At 41.1% G+C, this 22,228-nt stretch overlaps 1 protein-coding gene and 1 pseudogene across 1 annotated transcript in view; both read right to left on the reverse strand.

The window, feature by feature from the left end:
• The window catches only part of CAGE1 (cancer antigen 1), a 61,866-nt gene that overhangs the window by 13,581 nt on the left and 26,057 nt on the right, over positions 1 to 22,228 (reverse strand). The window contains exons 10-11 of the mRNA XM_058432615.1: positions 13,587 to 13,691; positions 12,601 to 12,671 (exon numbers count right to left, since the gene is read on the reverse strand). Of these exons, the coding sequence (XP_058288598.1) occupies positions 12,601 to 12,671; positions 13,587 to 13,691 (176 nt within the window). The remainder of the gene's footprint in view (positions 1 to 12,600; positions 12,672 to 13,586; positions 13,692 to 22,228) is intronic.
• On the reverse strand, positions 499 to 2,199 carry LOC116460151 (probable inactive 1-aminocyclopropane-1-carboxylate synthase-like protein 2; annotated as a pseudogene).

Genomic DNA, 22,228 nt, shown 5'->3' on the forward strand with positions numbered 1-22,228 from the left:
GATTCTGTATATTAGTCCTTTGTCAGATGTACAGAGTGTGAAGATTTTCTCCCACTCTGTGGGTTGTCTGTTTACTTTGCTGATTATTGCTTTTGCTGTGCAGAAACTTAATTAAGTTCCACCTATTTATCAGTTTTTTAAAGAGAATATAGAATTTATTAGATATTGAATATAAAAACAAACCATCTAAATAGGGGCCCAGGGAGCTTCCTTTATTTCTCTAGGCACCTCCAGGCCTTCCCACCCCAACCCCAATATAAACATTTTGCATATATAATGGCTAGCAAAGACTAAAAAGATGCAAAGCTTCCAAAGACAGCAGGTACTCAGCTTAAGGAGGGTGATGACCCGGTCAGATGAGATCTTCCTGGAGGAGCCCACCATTTTCTTTGTTGCAGCACTGACGAAAATACACCCCAGCCTTCCGGACCAGGGGCTGACATTAGGGGGTCCCTGAGCAAGTGACGGGCTGGAGCTGCTCGTTGGGAGGCAGATGGTCTACTCCCTCAATGCATCCTCCAACTGCTTCACTATCAAAGCCTGCTTCTGTTCCTGCAGCACACCACAGAACTGACACATGGCCAATTTTAGCCGAGGGAGCTCATCTGCAAAGATGAGGTGGAACCGGCCTGGCTCCTTATATATGCAGGCTTTGCCACGGGATAACAACAGCTCGTTGTCCAGGAAGCGGCGAGAGGAGCTGTTCCTCTTCAAATGTACAGGGATCCAGGTACTTTTTCAAGTTGATCCAGATATAGAGGCCAGAGCTGCAGTTGTGAAAGGGGATCTCCAATGCCTTTAGCTTGGCAGTGATGTACTTGTGAGCTTCCCAGAGCCAGTAGTTATTGGTGGGCAGGTACACTTTGTCAGTCCATTCTGTGTTCTGGAGCAGTTGACACAGCTTGTGCTGGGCGATGCCAGAGATACTGTGGAGGTAGCCAAAGGTGCTCACAGCAGAAGCCATCTCCTTGTTGTGGGTGTAAACAGAGCACCAAAGCGGAAGCCAGAAATGCCAAAATCCTTACTGGTGTCCGAGATCACATGGGTCCTGTTGTGATCAGGCAAACTTTTCATGCTCAGGACACTGTGGAATGTGATGGATTCATCAAAAACACAGAGAGCATGTAAATCTCATCTACGATCACATGTAGGTTATACCTCTTGGCAAATTCCAGGAATTCCGTCGCGAGTCTGAGGAGCAGATGTCATCCAGAGGATTCTGAGGGTTGATTAGCACAAGGCCTCAGACCTTTTTCCCCTCAAGCCTAGCTTCAAGCAGGGCTTCCTCTAACTTGTCCATAGTGAGGTGGAAAGGACGGGTGTTTGTAACAGTGATCTCACTCTCCAGGTGGACAGGAATCAACTCAACCTTCATGTATAGGCAGGAGCTAAAGTCAAAGCCACTATAGAAGGGAGCAAGGACCAGGAAGGCCTAGCCTAGATCACACAGAACCATGGCCAGTGCAGAGAAGACAGAGCAGCAGCCATTTAGAACAACCACATTTTCTGGATCAAGTCGGGCAGGTGCCTTACACTAGTAGGTCAGGAACCGGGGCCACTTCTTCTTGCAGGAACGGGTGCCCTCTCCAATCCAGGTACTGCAGCAAGATGTCCTCAGTGCAGTCCATGTCACTTTCTTGCAATCTTTCAGTCATCAGATCTATGCAGAGCTTGTTCTCACTGGTGCCAAGGTTAACGAAGCCCAAGGTGTTCTTGTCCTTATGATATTCGTCTTTTTGGTAGGCATTGTAGTCCTGGAAGCTCGACTAATAGAAAACAGAGATGTCAATCCCACAGTTGGATAGGTCACGGCTGATGAAGGCAGCTTCACAATCACTCAGTTGGGGAACTGGATCAGGCTGCCTTGACAGTTGGGCCCCCTGCCCATATCTGACATCACCCCTGGAGTCCTGGGAAGGAAGAGGCACTTGGAGCTCCAGGCCACTCATGGCCCTAGACTATGGATCATCTGGTACATTAAGCGACCCAGAAGGGCTTCATGCTCACGGATGGCCTGAGTGTGCCTCCATTCTTCCAGCGGCAGGCCCTGCCTGCTCATCAGCTGCACAAAGTACTCCCTCATGGTCTGCCGCAAGTGCAGCATCATCTTAACAGCTGGGTATAGATGCTCTGGTCTCTGAGGACCTGGCCTCTCATCTGGCCAGAGGGCACAGGAAGGGTGTCTGACTGATGACTCATACGCCTGGTATCTGTAGTGGCCCCTGCAGGCTGGCTGGCATCTCCGTCTCTGTTTTCACTTATCTTCTCTCCAGTCTAAAGCCTGACTGAGCAAACTGTCCTTGATTGTCAGTGCTCAGGGACCTGCTCTGCCACCCTTCTCCTCACTGAATGTGTTAATCATTGTTTTTGTTGCATTTGCCTTTGGGTTCTTGGTCATGAAGTCTTTGCTTAAGCCAATGTCTAGAAGGGTTTTTCCGATGTTATCTTCTAAGATTTTATGGTTTCAGGTCTTAGATTTAAGTCCTTGATCCATCTTGAGTTGATTTTTGTATAAGGTGAGAGATGAGGATCCAGTTTCATTCTTCTACATGTGGCTTGCCAATCATCCCAGCACCATTTGTTGAATAGGGTGTGCTTTCCCCACTTTATGTTTTTGTTTGCTTTGTTGAAGATCAGTTGGCTGTATTTATGCCAACTCTTTTTTCATTACAAAAGAAGCCTGGCCAACACAGTGAAACCCCGTCTCTACTAAAAATACAAAAAAATTAGTCAGGTGTGGTGATGGGTGCCTGTAATCCCAGCTACTTGGGAGGCTGAGGCAGGAGAATCGCTTGAACCTGGGAGGTGGAGGTTGCAGTGAGCTGAGATGGCACCACTGCACTCCAGCCCAGGTGACAGTGCGAGACTCTGTCTCAAAAAAAAAAAAAAAAAAAAGAAAAAGAAGTCAAAGAAATACAATGGGATTGTGACTATAAATAAGGGCAGTACTAATGTTATTTTTACTATATACTGAAATGCAGCTTTCTGTGGGGTTTACAAGTTTTAGGGGTAAACAAATGTTCACCTTATTCTCTGTGATCAAGGTATAAAATCGCATGGATTTTTAAAAGAATGTTCAATCCAATCAAACTTTTTGATCATCCTGTACTCAAACTATCATGAAACTTAGAAAGAAAGGTTGTGGATTTACACTGAAATTTTCTGTGATTTTTGATATGGTTTTGCATGGAAAAAGATTTACAGGGGCTTCATGTGGGTGGAAATCACAGTTGCTGTGACAGGGCAGTGAGTTGTCATTTATTAATTCAGTGTTGTCTGTAGGAGATATGGCACTGGAAGTATTTTTCTAGGACTCTGTTGGCATTCTGTGGATGGTGAATAGTAAATAAGTTAATGCAGAAGACTTTGATGAGTGACTTCAAGAACTACAGATTGTGATCAGGGATCATATGATGGGTAGGAATGGAATAGAAGATCACCTTGAATAACAAGGTAGCAGGGCTTGATAAAATGGGAAGCCGGGACAGGAAATGAACTTGGGACATTTTTATAAGAGGATCCATCTCTCACCAGGATGATGTAATGATTGTGATGGGGACAAAGATAGAAAAAGTCTCACATTTTGTAGGAAGGTGTTCCTTCCTACAAAGGAAGGAATGGGATAGATTCATCAAAAACACAGACAGCATGTAATGTTGTTTGGAGCAGGGACTTCTACATCTGGAACAGACAGATCTGGACATAAGTGTTGGAGAGAAAGTGGTATTCAGGAAAGAGAGATGCATGGCTAGTCAAATCTGTAGCATTGTGGAAAATCTATCGACTCAGACTCAGAGGACAGTGAATGCATCTCTAAGGTGATGGCATTTCAGCAGATGTGAAAATAGTACAAGATAACGGGGGTGAAGACAGCCTGAGTGTTCTAGGTAGAACAACATGCTAAAACTTGGAGGCAAAGGGAATATGGTACATTTGAAAAAGTATAATATCTCTAGTATGGCAAAAGCAAGTCAGGGAATGGTAAGATGAGATCAGAGAGGCAGGATGGAGCTTGATCATGAAGAAACCTGTAGGCCATGTTAAGGATTTTTGCTTTTACCTAAGGTGATGGAAAATCACTAAAGTTTTTTAAGATATGAAATGGCATACTCACATTTATATTTCAGAAAGATTACTCTGGCTGCGTATACAGAATGGACTTCACCAAGTAGTTTTCTTTTAGTCTTTTAGAAAAATAAAATGCCACTAATAGCTTTTGTAGTAAACAGCTGTTTCTAAAGTCCAAGGCCTATGAATGGAAAAATTACAGGCCAGGCGCGGTGGTTCACACCTGTAATCCCAGCACTTTGGGAGGCTGAGGTGAATGGATCACTTGAGGCCAGGAGTTAGAGACCAGCCTGGCCAACGTGGCAAAACCCTGTCTCTACTGAAAAAAAAAAAAAAAAAAAAAAAAAGAAAAAAGCCAGGTGTGGTAGCACGCACACCTGTGGTCCCAGCTACTCAGGAGGCTGAGGCAGGAGAATCGCTTGAGCCTGGGAGGCAGACATTGTGCTACTGACTCCAGCTGAGATTGTGCCACTGCACTCCAGCCTGGGCAACAGAGCAAGACTCTATCTAAAAAAAAAAAAAGAAAGAAAGAAAGAAAGAAGATTCTAATAAGCAGCCACAGTTGACAATGCTTATGATAAAGACTAAATTGACATTCTGACCTATGGTCTCTTCAACACAAATTGGATCAACCACTCAACTGAAATATACATTTAAAAAAATTTTTTTTTTCCATCCAAGCCCTGCAGAACATTTAAATTTTTTAATTTAAAAATAACTGGGGCAATCATCATGGTGGACGGGAGGCAGGACTAGATTGCAGCTCTGACTAGGACGGACAGAGCAGTGTATGGAGGCTCGCATCATGAATTTTAGCTCCAAAATGACTGCAAGAACAAATCAGGAATCCTGAGAAGACCCACGGACCCTCTGAAGGAAGCGGACTGCTCCTGCAGGAGCTGGGAGACACCCCAAATACTGTGAGTGCCCAAACTGCAGAAGTGGGAAAGGGAGACCCTCTATTCCCAAACACACACCCCCACTGAAGAAAATGAAGGTCTAGTTTGAGAGAAGTTTCCGACCTTACCTGGAGCTGAGTCAGTTTAGAGAGCCAAGCGAAATACAGCGGTAGAGGAAGCAGCGGGAAAGGCCCTGGGAGCTCGCTGGGTCTCCAAGCAGGCCATTCCTGCCTGGCCCCACAGGGACCCAAAGCAGGGGGGGGTGGGGGGGAGGGGGGAATCTTTGTAACAATTTGAATTGAGCAAGAAGCCTCCTGGCCAGAACGTGGGGGAGGGTGGGAAATCTATCTGGTTTGCAGACTCCACAGGAGGGAAAAGAACCAAAGCCCTGTTCTTTCACAGCTGCGAGGCGGGTAGCCTGGGGCAAGTTCTCAAGTCCTGCTCACCCACTGCCTGGAAACAGACTGTAAAAGGGGGCATGGTGAGAGTGAGACAGGCCCTTTGGATTGTGTGGGAGTTGGGTGAGGCCTGTGACTGCAGGCTTTCCCCCACTTCCCTAACAACCTGCAGAGGCAGCCATAATCCTCCTAGGTACACAACTCCAGTGACCTAGGAATCTCACCCCCATCCCCCACAGCAGCTGCAGCAAGACCTGCCCAAGGAGAGTCTAAGCTCAGACACACCAAGCCCTGCCCCTACCTGATGGGCCTTCCCTATCCACTCCGGTAGCTGAAGACAAAGGGCATATATTCTTGGGAGTTCTAGGGCCCTGCTCACCACCGGTTCCTCTCCATACTACCACAGCTGATGCTCTCTGGAAAGTGCCACCTCCCCGCAGGGGGCCAACCAGCACAAAAATAAAACATTAAACCACCCAAGCTAAGAACCTCCCAGAGTCCATTTCACCTCCCTGCCACGTCCACTGGAACAGGTACTGGTATCCACAGCTGATATCCATAGACAGTTCACATCACAGGACTCTGTGCAGACAACCCCCAGTACCAGCCCGGTGCCAGGGAGACTTGCTGGGTGGCTAGACCCCGAAGAGAGGTAACAATCACGGCAACTCGGCCCACAGGAAGCCACATCCACAGGAAAAGAGAGCACTACATCAAGGGAACACCCCGTGGGACAAAAGAATCTAAACAACAGCCTTCAGCCCTAGACCTTCCCTCTGACAAAGCCTACCCAAATGAAAAGGAACCAGAAAACCAACTGTGGTAATATGACAAAACAAGGCTCTTTAACATCCCCCAAAATCACACTAGCTCACCAGCAATGGATCCAAACCAAGAAGAAATCCCTGATTTACCTGAAAAAGAATTCAGGAGGTTAGTTGTTAAGCTAATCAGGGAAGCATCAGAGAAAGGTGAAGTCCAATTCAAGGAAATCCAAAAAACAATACAAGAAGTGAAGGGAGAAATATTCAAGGAAATAGATAGCACAAAGAAAAAAATAAAAACTTCAGGAAACATTGGACACACTTAGAGAAATGCAAAATGCTCTGGAAAGTCTCAGCAATAGAAATGAACAAGTAGAAGAAAGAAATTCAGAGCTAGAAGACAAGGTCTTTGAATTAACCCAGTCCAACAAAGACAAAGCAAAAAAGAAAAAGAAAATATGAACAAAGCCTCCAAGAAGTCTGGGATATGTTAAACGACCAAACCTAAGAATAATCGGTGTTCCTGAGGAAGAAGAGAAATATAAAAGTATGGAAAACATATTTGGGGAATAATCAAGGAAAACTTCCCTGGCCTTACAAGAGACCTCAACATCCAAATACAAGAAGGACAAAGAACACCTGGGAAATTCATCGCAAAAAGATCATCACCTAGGCACACTGTCATCAGGTTATCTAAAGTTAAGCTGAAGGAAAGAATCTTAAGAGCTGTGAGACAAAAGCACCAGGTAACCTATAAAGGAAACTTATCAGATTAATAGATTTCTCAGCATAAACCCTACAAGCTAGAAGGGATTGGGGCCCTATCTTCAGCCTCCTCAAACAAAACAATTGTCAGCTAGGAATTTTGTATGTAGCAAAACTAAGCATCATATATGAAGGAAAGATACAGTCTTTTTCAGACAAACAAATGCTGAGAGAATTCCCCACTACCAAGCCACCACTACAAGAACTGCTAAAAGGAGCTCTAAATCTTGAAACAAATCCTAGAAACACATCAAAACAGAACTTCTTTAAAGCATAAATCACACAGGACCTATAAAACAAAAATACAATTTAAAAAACAAAAACAAAAAAACTAAGGTACACAGGCAACAAATATAGCATGATGAAAGCAATGGTACCTCATATCTTAATACTAACATTGAATATAAATGGCCTAAATGCCCCACTTAAAAGATACAGAACTGCAGAATGGATAAGAACTCACCAGCCAGGTGCAGTGGCTCACGCCTATAATCCCAGCACTTTTGGAGGCCAAGGTGGGTGGACCACTTGAGGTCAGGAGTTTGAGACCAGCCTGGCCAACATGGTGAAACCTCATCTGTACTAAAAATACAAAATTAGCCAGGTGTGGTGGTGCATGCCTGTAATCCCAGCTACTTGGGAGGCTGAGGCAGGAGAATCACTTGAGCCTGGGGGCCAAGGTTGCAGTGAGCCAAGATCTCACTGTTGCACTCCAGCCTGGGTGACAAAAGTGAAACGCTTGTCTAAAAAAAAAAAAAAAAAAAAAAAAAAAAAAAAAAAAAAAAGAAAGAAAGAAAAAAAGAAGAAAAAAAAAAAAGAACTCACCAACCAACTATCTGCTGCCTTCAGGAGACTTACCTAACACATAAGGACTCACATAAACTTAAAGTAAAGGGGTGGAAAAAGGCATTTCATGCAAATGGACACCAAAAGTGAGCAGGGGTAGCTATTCTTATATCAGACAAAACAAACTTTAAAGCAACAGCAGTTAAAAGAGACAAAGAGGGACGTTATATGGTAAAAAGCCTTGTCCAACAGGAAAATATCACAATCCTAAAATATATGCACCTAACACTGGAGCTCCCAAATTTATAAAACAATTACTAATAGACCTAAGAAATGAGAGAGATGGTAACACAATAATAGTGGGGGGCTGGCTTCAGTACTCCACTGACAGCACTAGACAGGTCATCAAGACAGAAAGTCAACAAAGAAACAATGGAGTTAAACTATACCTTGGAACAAATGGACTTAACAGATATCTACAGAACATTTCATCCAAGAACTGCAGAATACACATTCTATTCAACAACACATGGAATTTTCTCCAAAATAGACCATATCATAGGCCATAAAATGAACCTCAATAAATTTAAGAAAACTGAAATTATATCAAGCACTCTTTCAGACCACAGTGGAATAAAACTGGAAATCAATTCCAAAAGGAACCTTCAAAACCATGCAAATACATGGAAATTAAATAACCTGCTCCTGAATGAGCATTGGGTCAAAAACAAAATCAAGAAGGAAATTTAAAAATCCTTTGAACTGAACTACAATAATGACAGAACCTATCAAAACCTCTGGAATACAGCAAAGGCAGCGATAAGAGGAAAGTTTATAGCCCTAAACAGCTACATCAAAAAGACGGAAAGAGCACAAACTGACACTCTAAGGTTACACCTCAAGGAAGTAGAGAAACAAGAACAAACCAAACTCAAACCCAGCAGAAGAATGGAAATAACCAATATCAGAGCAGAACTAAATTAAATTGAAACAAAAAATACAATACAAAGATAAATGAAACAAAAAGCTGGTTCTTTGAAAAGATAAATAAAATTGATAGATCATTAGTAAGACTAACCAAGAAGAGAGAAAATCCAAATAACCTCATTAAGAAATGAAACAGGAGATATTACAACTGACACCACTGAAATACAAAAGATCATTCAATGCTACTATGAACATCTTTACACACATAAACTAGAAAACCTACAAGAGATGGATAAATTCCTGAATACAACCTTCCTAGCTTAAATCAGGAAGAATTAAGATACCCTGAACAGACCAATAACAAGCAGTGAGATTGAAATCATAATTAAACAATCACCAACAAAAAAAGTCCAGGACCAGATGGATTCACAGGAGAATTCTACCAGACATTCAAAGAAGAATTGGTAGCATTCCTTTTGACACTATTCCACAAGATAGAGAAAGAGAAAACCCTCTGGAATTCATTCTATGAAGCCAGCATCACCCTAATACCAAAACCAGGAAAGAACATAGTCAAAAAAGAAAACTAAAGACTGATATCCCTGATGCACACAGATACTAAACTCCTTAACAAAATACTAGTTAACTGAATCCAACAACATATCAAAAAGATAATCCACTATGATCAAGTGGGTTTCACACCAGGGATTCAGGGGTGGTTTAACATATGCAAGTAAATAAATGTGATACACTACATAAAAAGGATTTAAAACAACAATCATATGATCTTCTCAATAGATTCAGAAAAAGCATTTGACAAAATCCAGCATCCCTTTATGATTACAACTCTCAGCAAAATTGGCATACAAGGGACATACCTCAATGTAATAAAAGCCATCTATGACAAACCCACAGCCAACGTAATACTGAATGGAGAAAAGTTGAAAGCATTCCCTCTGAGACCTGGAACAAAACAAGGATGCCCACTCTCACCACTCCTCTTCAACATAATACTGGAAGTCCTAGCCAGAGCAATCGGACAAGAGAAATAAATAAAGGGCATCCAAATTGGCAAAGAGGATGTCAAACTCTCACTATTGGCTGAAGACATGATCATTTATCTTGAAAACCCTAATGACTCCTCCTGAAAGCTCCTAGAACTGATAAAAGAATTCAGCAACGTTTCCTGATACAAGATAAATGTACACAAATCAGTAGCTCTTCTATACACCAACAGCGACCAAGTGGAGAATCAAATCAAGAACTTGAGCTCTTTTACAATAGCTGCAAAAACAAAAAACAAACAAACAAACAAAAAAAACCTAATGAAAGAGTTGAAAGACCTCTACAGGGAAAACTACAAAACACTGCTGAAAGAAACCATAGATGACACAAACAAATGGAAACACATCTCATGCTCATGGATGGGTAGAATCAATATTGTGAAAATGACCATATTGCCAAAAGCAATCTACAAATGCAATACAATCCCCATCAAAACACTACCATCATTCTTCATAGAATTAGAAAAAACAATTCCAAAATTCATATGGAACCAAAAGAGAGCCTGCATAGCAAAGCAAGACTAAGCAAAAAGAATAAATCTGTAGGCATCACACTACCTGATTTCAAACTATACTATAAGGCTATAGTTACCAAAACAGCATGGTTCTGGTATAAAAATAGGCACATAGACCAATGAAACAGAATAGAGAACCCAGAAATAAATGCAAATACTAACAGCCAACTGATCTTTGACAAAGCAAACAAAAACATAAAGTGGGGGAAAGGACACCCTTTTCAACAAATGGTGCTGGGGTAACTGGCTAGCTGCATCTAGGAGAATAAAACTGGATCTTCATCTCTCGCCTCTTACAAAAGTCAACTCAAGATGGATTAAGGACTTAAATCTAAGCACTGAAACTATAAAAATTCTAGAAGATAACACTGGAAAAACCCTTCTAGATATTGGCTTAGGCAAGGATTTCATGACCAAGAACCCAAAAGCAAATGCAATAAAAACATAGATAAATAGTGGAGACTTAAACTAAAGAGCTTTTGCATGGCAGAAGGAATAGTCAGCAGAGTCAACAGACAACCCACAGAGTGGGAGAAAATCTTCACACTCTATACATCTGACAAAGGACAAATATCCAGAATCTACAAGAAACTCAAACAAATCAGTAAGAAAAAAATAAACAATACCATCAAAAAGTGGGCTAAGGACATGAATAGACAATTCTCAAAAGAAGATATACAAATGGCCAACAAACATATGACAAAATGCTCAACATCACTAATGGTCAGGGAAATGCAAATCAAAACTACAATGTGATACCACCTTACTCCTGCAAGAATGGTCATAATAAAAAAATCAAAAAACAGTAGATGTTGGCATGGATGCAGTGATCAGGGAACACTTCTACACTGCTGGTGGGAATGTAAACTAGAATGTAAACAGCCACTATGGAAAACAGTGTGGAGATTCCTTAAAGAGCTAAAAGTAGAACGATCATTTGATCCAGCAACCCCAATACTGAGTATCTACCCAGAGGAACGTAAGTCATTATATGAAAAAGATACTTGAACACACATGTTTATAGTGTCACAACTCAAAATTGCAAAATCATGGAACCAACCCAAATGCCCATCAATCAAAGAGTAGATAAAGAAACTGTTACTATATATGTATACACACACACACATATATATGATGGAATACTACTCAGCCATAAAAGGAATGAATTAATGGCATTCGCAGTGACCTGGATGAGACTAGAGACTATTATTCTAAGTGAAGGAACTCAGGAATGGAAAACCAAACATCGTATATTCTCACTGATATGTGGGAGCTAAGCTATGAGGATGCAAAGGCATAAGAATGACATAATGGACTCTGGGGACTTGTGGGGAAGTGTGGAAGGGGGACGAGGGATAAAAGACTATAAATATGGTGCAGTGTATACTGATTGGGTGATGGGTGCACCAAAATCTCACGAATCGCCACTAAAGAACTTATCTAACCAAATATCACCTGTACCCCAATAGTCTATGGGAAAAAATAAAAAATAAAATAAAAATAAAAATAACTGAGGCAAAGCAATTTCAGCAAAATGATAGTTTGATATTTTTAAAATATTACGTTTTTAATTTTGATATTTCATTAGCCTATGATCATTGAGCATCGGCTGAATTTCCTTGGTTATAAGCTGAAGAGGAATCAAATTTTACATTTCCTGAGTATACAACATCCTCTCCCCTCTTCAAATTTAAAACTTGCCTGCATTAGTTTGAAAAAATGGAAGAACTGTTTGACATGGGCTCTGCTTAGAAACAACTGTGAAAACCAAAAGCAAACTTTAAAAATGCATGCACTTTTAATTATTTTGGGTGAGGCAGGCTTATAGAAAGCTCATATTTTGGGGGCACTGTCTCTATAAAATTAGACCTTTTGTTAAGCTCCAGTGATAGCCAGCACAGCATAAATGAAATTGGGGGAAGGATGGAAGAAGCAGCATATTAGAAACAAGTATAATGAATAAATAAGAACTATGCAGAGTTTAGGAGCACAAATTTTGCAGTGTTTCATGCTGAATCCCATTCTCATGAGTTTATTTCCTTCTTGATATATGTATGAATATGTTTAATTTGATGTGCATTCAGTATCTTTTTGTGAGTAATTTCTAAGCACTGCAAGATTTTACTTGAATACTACGATAATGTCCTCTAAAATTGTTGAATGTTTCTTATTAATTCCTTCATCACCCCTTTAAATCAAAGGGAGCTCTGAGAAAGGAAGATGAAAATCTGGTTGCTTAACTGTTGAAGTAGTCCAGACATTAAGCAGTCTACCTATATTACTAAAGAATGAACTTAATTAATAAAACTGCACATTTTTCTTCTTTCTAGGAGTCTGAAAAAAAGAATTTAGAATCCAGAGAATAAGGTATTAGTAAATATTCACAAAATTAAGGATTCGTTTTTTCAACTTACTGTGCAATCTGGGAGTGGGATATTGCGAGCCTTTGGTCAGCACATTCAATGATTTCTTCATATGACGTAACCTTGAAAAAAATAAGCTAAACCAATTATTTTTCATTCTAGAATTTTTATTTTCTTCCTTTTTTATGACTGCAAGTTGAAATTTAATTATTTGACTATTAACGAAAGTTTCATAATAGGCAAAACACCTTCCTTACATTTTGAAATCAGGAATATGAAAAAAAAGAACTATAACATGCCCATTAATCATGCAGAAAATGTGAAGCACCAAAAAATGGACAACAGTAATGAGTCAACTATAATCCAGTTGTCTTCCAAATAAGTACTATATGCATCAACTAAGGATTATAGTTCATTTGGTTAAAGTTAATGCAGTTTTAATAAGGTAAACTAGAACACTAAGTTGGCAAGATTTAGAATTATCCTGAGAGTGAAGTAGCAATACTAAGATTTTAAATTGCCAACAGCAGAACAGATAGACACACACAACAATCTTTGATAGCTTTCAGCTAAAAGGATAATGGGGGTGTTTTATAATGTCATTATGAAGTAAAAGGGATCAATATAAATATGCTACATCATCCCACAGACCCTTTTTAGCTCTAAAATTCTATTAATATTTGGCATAGATTTTAAAAGGCACAAATATTTCTGTAAGACAGTTTGTACCAGGCCAGAAACAGTGTCTCAGGTCTGCAATCCCAGGATTTTGGGAGGCCGAGGCAGAAGGATTGCTTGAGACCAGGAGGTTGAGACCAGCCTATGCAACATAGTGAGACCACGTCTCTACAAAATTTTTTAAAAATTAGCCAGGAATGGTGGCACATGCCTATAATCCCAGCTACTCATGAGACTGAGGCAAGGAGGCTTGCTTGAGCCCAGGGGGTTGAAGCTGTAGTTAGCACTGCACTGTACTTCACCCTGGGTGACAGAGTGAGATCTTGTCTCAAAAAACAAAAGAAAAAAAAAATGTGTACCTTCTTTATTAAGTTGCCTAAATGTCTTTGATACTTGTCATTTTCTTCAATGAGTCTGTTGCAGTGGTTTTCTTTTGACTCTAGGAGATGTCCCAATTTTGTGATCTATGGAGAAATATCAGTAAACATACTAACCTGGAACCTGCCAGGAAAGCTATATATGGATGCCAAGAACAAATGAGAAAACTGAGCAACACTTTATTCCAATATTCTTCTAAACCGAGTTGTACCACAGGTGAAGCATGAGAGGCTATGAACCAGATAATGGTTAGACTGCACTTAGAACAGATAAACAAAAATTATAATGGGGTTTTACCTTTTCTCTTTATACTATAAAACAGCATTGCAAATAACTGAACACGTATTGGTACATACAAATATTTATCAGCCCCAAATCTTCCTTATTGTCTTTCCATGTATAGCCAATGCATAGACATATTTGACTCTATATGAAGTAAAGCACTGATGTTTTCAGGTTTGAGAAATATTCTCCCTTGCATAAATGACTGCAAGTTTTTAAAAAGGTTCAGCTTAATGTATTTCATTTTCTGACCTATGGTCCCATTTTTATTTGTAAGAAAGCCATTAAAAATGAAAAATTATGTGACATCTAAAATTAATTATCAGGAAATGGTATTCACAAGTTCCCCTAGCATTTACCTTAATTTTCAAAGCAATTATAGAAGAAAAACTATAAACATGAAATAACAATGTTAAATGACTTTTAATCATCTAATGTTTTATTTTTTATTTTATTTTTGAGATGGAGTCTCTCTCTGTCGCCGAGGCTGGAGAACAGTGGCACGATCTCAGCTCACTGCAACCTCTACCTCCCAGGTTCAAGCAATTCTCCTGCCTCAGCCTCCTGAGTAGATGGGATTACAGGTGTGCGCCACCATGCTCAGCTAATTTTTGTATTTTTAGTAGAGATGGGGTTTCACCATGTTGGCCAGGCTGGTCTTGAACTCCTGAGCTCAGGTGATCCACCCGCCTTGGCCTCCCAAAGTGCTGAGATTACAGGTGTGAGCCACCGTGCCCGGCCTAACGTTTTAAATATACTTATGTGTCTGTATTGAAGAACCCTAGAGGAATCAATAACAGAGCAAATTTGCAGCAGAAATAGCAACTTTCTTTCTCTGATATGAATAAATTAATGAGGACATTATCAAATCAGTGGTCCCACTTCTCTAACAACATACATTATTTAAGGTACTTAATCCAGTTATTATTACCTCAGTTTAACAGTTGGAACCAAAGTGAAGATAATTTAAAAGATTTTTGAAGTAGAAAATGCTAGAATCCCTATTTCTCAGCTATTAATGTTGGGCTCTTTGCATCTCATCTCCTTACTACATCCTGGAGGGGGTTCCACTCTGCTTCATGACACTTGACTGAAGCAATGTGGAATTCCTTCTCAATTTCTCTTTTTCATTATAGATTTCATGGCACACTTTGAATTCTTTAATAGCTTTCAAGATCAAAATAACCCTTTTAAGTCTGCAGATTGATTTTTTTTTTAATTTGCTAACCTCAGATTCAAGAAAGAATAGCAAAAGCTTCCTTACAGAATAATATTTATTTTAGAGATAAAAGAATTGCTCTTCAGAAGCCAGGTTTTTAGATTATCATGAAAAGAAATACAACATTTTAAGTTTCTGCTAACGCACAAATTTTAACTGCTTTAAGGGTATAAGTGACATACGATTAATAACACATATTTAAAGTGTACGATTTGGTAAATTTTTGTTGTTGTTGTTGTTGTTGTTGTATTTGTTTTTGTTTTTGAGATGGAGTATCGTTTTGTCACCCCGGCTGGAGTGCAGTGGTGCAATCTCTGCTCACTGCAACTTCTGCCTCCAGGGTTGAAGTGATTCTCCTGCCTCAGCCTCCCTAGTAGCAGGGACTATGGGCGCATGCCACCATGCCTGGTTAATTTTTGTAGTTTTAGTAGAGACAGGGTTTCACCATGTTGGCCAGGCTGCGGTTAGGTAAATATATGTGTATATATATATATGCCTCCATAACCATCACCGTCATCAAGATAATGAGCCTACCCATCACCCTCCACAACCAAAGTTTCCTCTTGCCACTCAGCAATCCCTCCCTCCTGCCCATCTGCCTTCCTTGACCCCCACACTCTCTGCCAGTCCCAGGCAACCACTGATCCACTTTCTGTCATCATAGATTACTTTGTATATTCTAGAATGTTATATAATGGAACCAAACAGTATTTACTCTTTTTTTGTCTAGTTCTTTTCACTTGGTATAATTATTTTGAGGTTCTTCTATGTTGCATGTGTTTCAGTAGTTCATCCCTTTTTTATGACTGAGGAGTATTTTCATTGAATGAATATATACAATGTATTTACCCATTCACCTGTAGACAGACATTTGGGTTGCTTTCTGATTTGGGCTATTTATTATAAATAAAGCTACAAAGACCTCATACATATTTGTATGAACATATGCTTTCATTTCTCTTGAGTAAATATCTAGGAGTAGGCCAGGCACAGTGTCTCATGCCTATAATCCCAGTGCTTTGGGAGACAGAGGCGGGAGGATTGCTTGAGCTCAGGAGTTTGAGACTGGCCTAGGCAACATAGCCAGACTCCAGCTCTACAAAAAATATATATTTTTTTAATTAGCTAGGGCTGGTAATGTGCACCTGTAGTCCCAGATATTCTGGAGGCTGAGGTGGGAGGCCGCAGTGAGCCAAGACTGCACCACTACACTTCAGCCTGGGTGACAGAGCGATACCCTGTCCCTTAAAAACAATAACCAAAAAAAACCAGGAGTAGAATAATGGTAGGTGTGTGTTTAACTTTTAAAGCCATTGCCAAAATGTTTTCCAAAATGGTTGTACAATTTTACATCCCAACCAGCAGTGAATGAGAGTTGCATTTGCTCCACATTCTCTCCAAGCCTTAGTATAGTCAGTCTTTTTAATTTTAGACATTCTTTTTTTTTTTTTTTTTTTTTTTTGAGACGGAGTCTTGCTCTGTCCCCCAGGCTGGAGTGCAGTGGCGCATCTCGGCTCACTGCAAGCTCCGCCTCCCGGGTTCACGCCATTCTCCTGCCTCAGCCTCCCGAGTAGCTGGGACTACAGGCGTCCGCCAACATGCCCGGCTAATTTTTTTGTATTTTTAGTAGAGACGGGGTTTCACCGTGTTAGCCAGGATGGTCTCGATCTCCTGACCTCGTGATCCGCCCGCCTCAGCCTCCCAAAGTGCTGGGATTACAGGCTTGAGCCACCGTGCCCGGCCTAATTTTAGACATTCTAAAAGGGGTACAGTGGTATTCTTTGTAGATTTAATTTGCATCTTTTTTTTTTTTTTTTTTTTGAGACAGAGTTTCGCTCTTGTTGCCCAGGCTGGAGTGCAATGGCACAATCTCAGCTCACTGCAACCTCCACCTTCCAGGTTCAAGCGATTCTCCTGCCTTGGCCTCCCAAGTAGCTTGGATTACAGGCATGTGCCACCACGCCCGGCTAATTTTGTATATTTTAGTAGAGATGGGATTTCACCATGTTGGTCAGGCTGGTCTCAAATTCCTGACCTCAGGTGATCCACCCACCTTGGCCTCTCAAAGTGCTGGGATTACAGGTGTGAGCCACCTTGCCCGGCCTAATTTGTATCTTAATGATGTTAAGTATCTTTCCCACCTCTTCAGCACCTCCTTTCCTGAGTGGCCTGCCCATGTGTACTGCAGCACAGAGTGCAGACACAGACCCACAGAAGTTGTGATGGGCCTCACTGACTGCCTTGAAGATGTAGGCTCTAAGGGCAGGGGTGAGTTAGGCAGAGGCTGAACACCCATGTTGGGTCATGTTCACAGCAACAGACATTTGACATAGCAGAGGAGGAAGTCCTTTTGGAGAGCTGTTCCCTGGGCAGTGTAGACTACAGCCAGTGAGAGGCAGAGAAGCCAAGACGAGGTTCACTCAGTCCAGGTGGCACTGCTCAGTCATGAGCCCTCCAAAGATATCCTGGGTTTGGTGCTCTCTGTATCCCGAATTTGTGGAAGCAGTTCCAAGTTAATAATGTATTAACTTGCTTCAATATATTATGAGGCACTGAAATCCAAATCACTAAAATACTGAGGTCACACATCTTGTATTCACTTTCTGTCGCTGCTGTAACAAATTACCACAAACTTAGTGGCTTCACACAATCCAAAGTGATTATCTTATAGTTCTGTAGGTGGGAAGTCTGGCACAGGTCTCACTGGGCTAAAGTCAAAGTGTCAACAGGGCTGCGCTCCTTTCTGGAGGCCTTAGGGGAGAGCTTCCAGCTTCTAAAGGCTGCCCACATCTTTGGCTTAGGTCCCATCTCTTCATCTTCAGAGCCAGCAAGTGTTGTAGCTTTGAATATTCTTTAGTAGTCAAATCTCCCTCTGACATGTCTAGGAAAGGTCCTCTACTTTTAAGAACTCATGATTAGATTGGACCCACCCTGACAACCCAGGATAATGTACCCCTGAATCTCAAGGCCCTTGATTTAATCACATCTGCAAAGTCCATTCTGCCATGTTCTGGGGACTAGGGTGTGGGAATCTTTGGGGGTGCCATTATCCTGCTACCACACATCTGTTATGAGGTTTACTGAGGCCCTCCATGATTTGAGGTGCAGGGGGCCTGGCCATAAGGTGAAGCCAGGGTAGCTCTATCTAGGTCGTAATTCAAGGTTTCCTAAGAGGCTTTCATTTGCGTTAACACTCTTTCCTCATATAGGGTTGTCTTACATTCTGGTAGTGTCGACTTAGAGGGAAAGTATGTCAAGGTAGACGTAAACATTCAACATGAACGGTGGATACATCAGCCATCATTGTTAATAGCCTTGCAGATTGAGGTATGGGAAGAAGATTGGCTGATTGAGTTTCCAATTCTCTACACAAAGGTTTTGAGGTTGTGTACATACAATACAATATAAACCTGGCTGGGAGCGACGGCTCATGGCTGTAATCCCAGCACTATGGGAGGCCGATGCAGGCGAATCACCTGAGGTCAGGAGTTCAAGACTAGCCTGTCTAACATGGTGAAACCCCGTCTCTACTAAAAAATACCAAAAAATTAGCCGGGTGGGGTAGTGCAAGCCTGTATTCTCAGCTACGTGGGAGGCTGAGGCAGAAGAATCACTTGAACCCAGGAGGTGGAGGTTGCAGTGAGCCGAGATCACGCCACTGCACTCCAGCCTGGGTGACAGAGCAAGACTCCGTCTCAAAAAAACAAACAAACAAACAAACAAACACAATATCAATCAGAAACTAAACATTAAGCCAGAATATATAGAGCAGGTGAGGAACAACATGCAGATATGAAGATAGCTAAGACCTACACTCCAGTGTCATATTTGCTAATAAACTTCTTCGTAGCTAGAACGAAATGGAAATCTGGTCAGTTACATAAATAATGACAAATGTGGTTGTCATTATTTATGTGATGAAAATATACCTGCTTCTAAAAGAGAAGCTTGTCCTAGTGGGCCCAAGATCTCTAAGGAAGTTCTCATCCAAGTGAAACAACCATGTCTCTGTAGCAAATGAGAAGGATGTTTCCTAGGATTGTTGAGGGTCTAACACCAAAGCACGACTCAGTAAAAGCAATTCTGCAAGGGCCGAGATAGTATGTTCCAAGCAGCAGCTTTCAGATCATGAACATGATTCAGGTTATGACTCTTTATTAAGTGGTAAAATGAATTTATAACCAACATAAAAAATGAAATGGAACAGAACAGAATTTTAAAACCCAGTGTTTTAGCTGTGTGTGTGTGCATGTAAGTATTCCATCAGGATGTAAAATGTATTTTTTCTAAACTGAGGATTACTACTAGAGGAACAAAAGAACTGCAAAGATAATCCTTCAGAGATACAAGAGCTCTTAAGCTCTTGCTAGGAGCTGGTCAGGAAATAGATTGATGTGATATCCTTCAGCAAGGATCTGTAGTGCAAATATTGTTTCTCACTCTTGCTTTAGAATAGAAATTAGGAAAATCAGAACCAGGAAGGTGAGGGATAGGGTCAGAGTATCAGAAGCACTACTGTAAAATGCCAGGATGCTCGAGAGAACAAGAAAACAGATGGTAAGGTTGACATCTATATAAACTAAGAATGTAAGATTCCATCTGGCTGGACAACCCTCCCACCTGTGTGACCCAAGTTTTAGTGATGACCCTAGTCTCTTCCTTAGGAGGTTGGTCAGTGGCAGAGGCCGGCAAACTATAAAGTATACTCAAGGTAACACCGTGCCAAATCCAGATACAGGTGGGTCCCTTTCGTCATTCAAGTGGACCACAAGATACTGGGTTTTGATTGTTTTCTTTTGGCTCACTTGGAAAATTTTTCCTAGAGCAGTAATTTTCTACTTTGCCTATTCCTTTCTTATTCTTGTGACTTCTTTACAATTTAACAAGCTGTTAATTTTAAAGGCTACCAAAATAATAAATTAGGTAAATGTTTTACGTAATATATGATTGTCATATTGAAGTGGTATGTTTTAGGACAGATTTTGGTTTTTAAATTTTAACTACTCCATAATACTGGTTAGAGGATATCTTATTTGTATTAAAAGGTATCTATTTTACTTGGGATGGGATCTAGGAGGAACTTACTATAAGCCTATTTGAACTCTGAACATCAATACCATTAAAAGGACTTTTGCCTTGTTCCCAGTGATCAAATCCCTGACTGTATCAATGTCTTCCTGGACCAGGAGACATTTTGCACTTGACAGTTAAACACCCAGGATGCTCGAGCCAATAGGAAGGCAAAGCTGAAGTCAAGGACCCTGTCTCAGGATGGAGGAGGCCAGGCTGTGAATGGAGCAGATGGCAGGGTCAGAACTGTGAAGAGGAGCCAAAGGCAAGGGGTCAGAAGGACATGAGAGAAGCACACGACGATGTGCTAGGGGAAGCATGAGCATCACCCTGCACTCCAGTGGCCACACCTTGCTGGCCCAGAGTTCCTTAGAGAATGAGGTGTGAATCTTCTGGAGTACATTCTGCACTTCCAAAAAATAACAAAATCCTTTTTATCTTGAAAATTTTCACGCAAGTCTAAAGAATAACATAATGAACCTCCATGTTTCCATCACATAACTTCAACAATTATCAACATTTTCCACTACTGTTTTATCTTTCTCCAACCCTGCCCCTCCCCCTACTATGACACCTTTTTGTTCTCCTGGAGTACTTTAAAGCAAATCTCGTCATCATATTAATTCACTCATAAATACTTTTCAAAATGTAATACTAACAGGCCGGGCATGGTGGCTCACACCTGTAATCCCAGTACTTCCCAGAAACTTTGAGAGGCGGGTGGATCACCTGAACTCAGGAGTTTGTGACTAGCCTGGCCAACATGGCAAAACCCCGTCTCTACTAAAAATACAAAAATTAGCTGGGCGTGGTGGCGGGTGCTTGTAATCCCAGCTACTTAGGAGGCTGAGGCAGGAGAATCGCTTGAACCTCGGGGGCAGAGGTTGCAGTAAGCCAAGATCATGCCACTGCACTTCAGCCTGGCGACAGAGCAAGGCTCCGTCTCTAAAAACAAACAAATGTAATACTAACAGATAAGGGCTTTTAAAAACACAATGATACCGGCGCGGTGGCTCACACCTGTAATCCCAGCACTTTGGGAGGCCGAGGCAGGTGGATCACGAGGTCAGGAGATCAAGACCATCCTGGCTAACGTGGTGAAACCCCGTCTCTACTAAAAAATACAAAAAATTAGCTGGGCGTGGTGGCGGGCGCCTGTAGTCCCAGCTGCTCAGGAGGCTGAGGCAGGAGAATGGCGTGAACCTGGGAGACGGAGCTTGCAGTGAGACGAGGTCACGCCCTGCAAGCCTGGGCGACAGAGTGAGACTCCGTCTCAAAAACAGAACAAAACAAAAAACAAAAACAAAAACAAAAAACACACACAATGATACCACTATCACATCTATTAAAATCAACAATAATTTCTTAATATTATCTAATATTCTGAATTCAATTTTCTATTATCTCATAAATGTCTTTTTATAGTGGTTGGTTGAGTTTCAGACACCACCTCTGGCTGATTTGTCCTTCAAGTCTCCAGCCTCCTTTAGTCTATAACAGTTATTCCCCTCTCCTTCCCTTCTCTCATGCCAATTATTTATTTATTAGAGTTCTCCACATTCAGGATTCGTCATTATGGTGTGATCGAGTACATTTCTTTACCCACTGTAGTTCCTGTCTGCTGGTAGTTAGGTCTAGAAGCTAGCTTTTGGATTCAGCAGTTTTGGTAAGAAGCCTTGTGGAGGGTGTTGTGTGCTTCCTCTGCACCATGTCAAGGGGCACGGGTCTGCCTGTCTCACCATTAGTGGGGTTGAGATTCATCCGTGTGTTCAAGTATTGGTCAATATGGTTCATTCATTAAAAACTCCTTATTAATCTTGAACCTAAAGGTTTTAGCAGCCATTATGATAACTGCTTACATTCCTTAATTTATTCAGGAGTGCAAAATATAATTTTCTAAACTTATCTTTTCTTCAGCTTTTAATAGCTTACATTCTTCAGTAAAGAACTCTCCCTCATCAATTATTTGGATACTCTGAGATAGGGTTTGTACACCAAAGCCTATAGTGCATTTTAAAGGTGTGTCTGACACTCTGCCATTTGTGACCTTGT

The sequence above is a fragment of the Hylobates moloch genome, unplaced genomic scaffold (genome assembly GCF_009828535.3).
Source record: "Hylobates moloch isolate HMO894 unplaced genomic scaffold, HMol_V3 SCAFFOLD_20, whole genome shotgun sequence".
NCBI lineage: Eukaryota > Metazoa > Chordata > Mammalia > Primates > Hylobatidae > Hylobates > Hylobates moloch.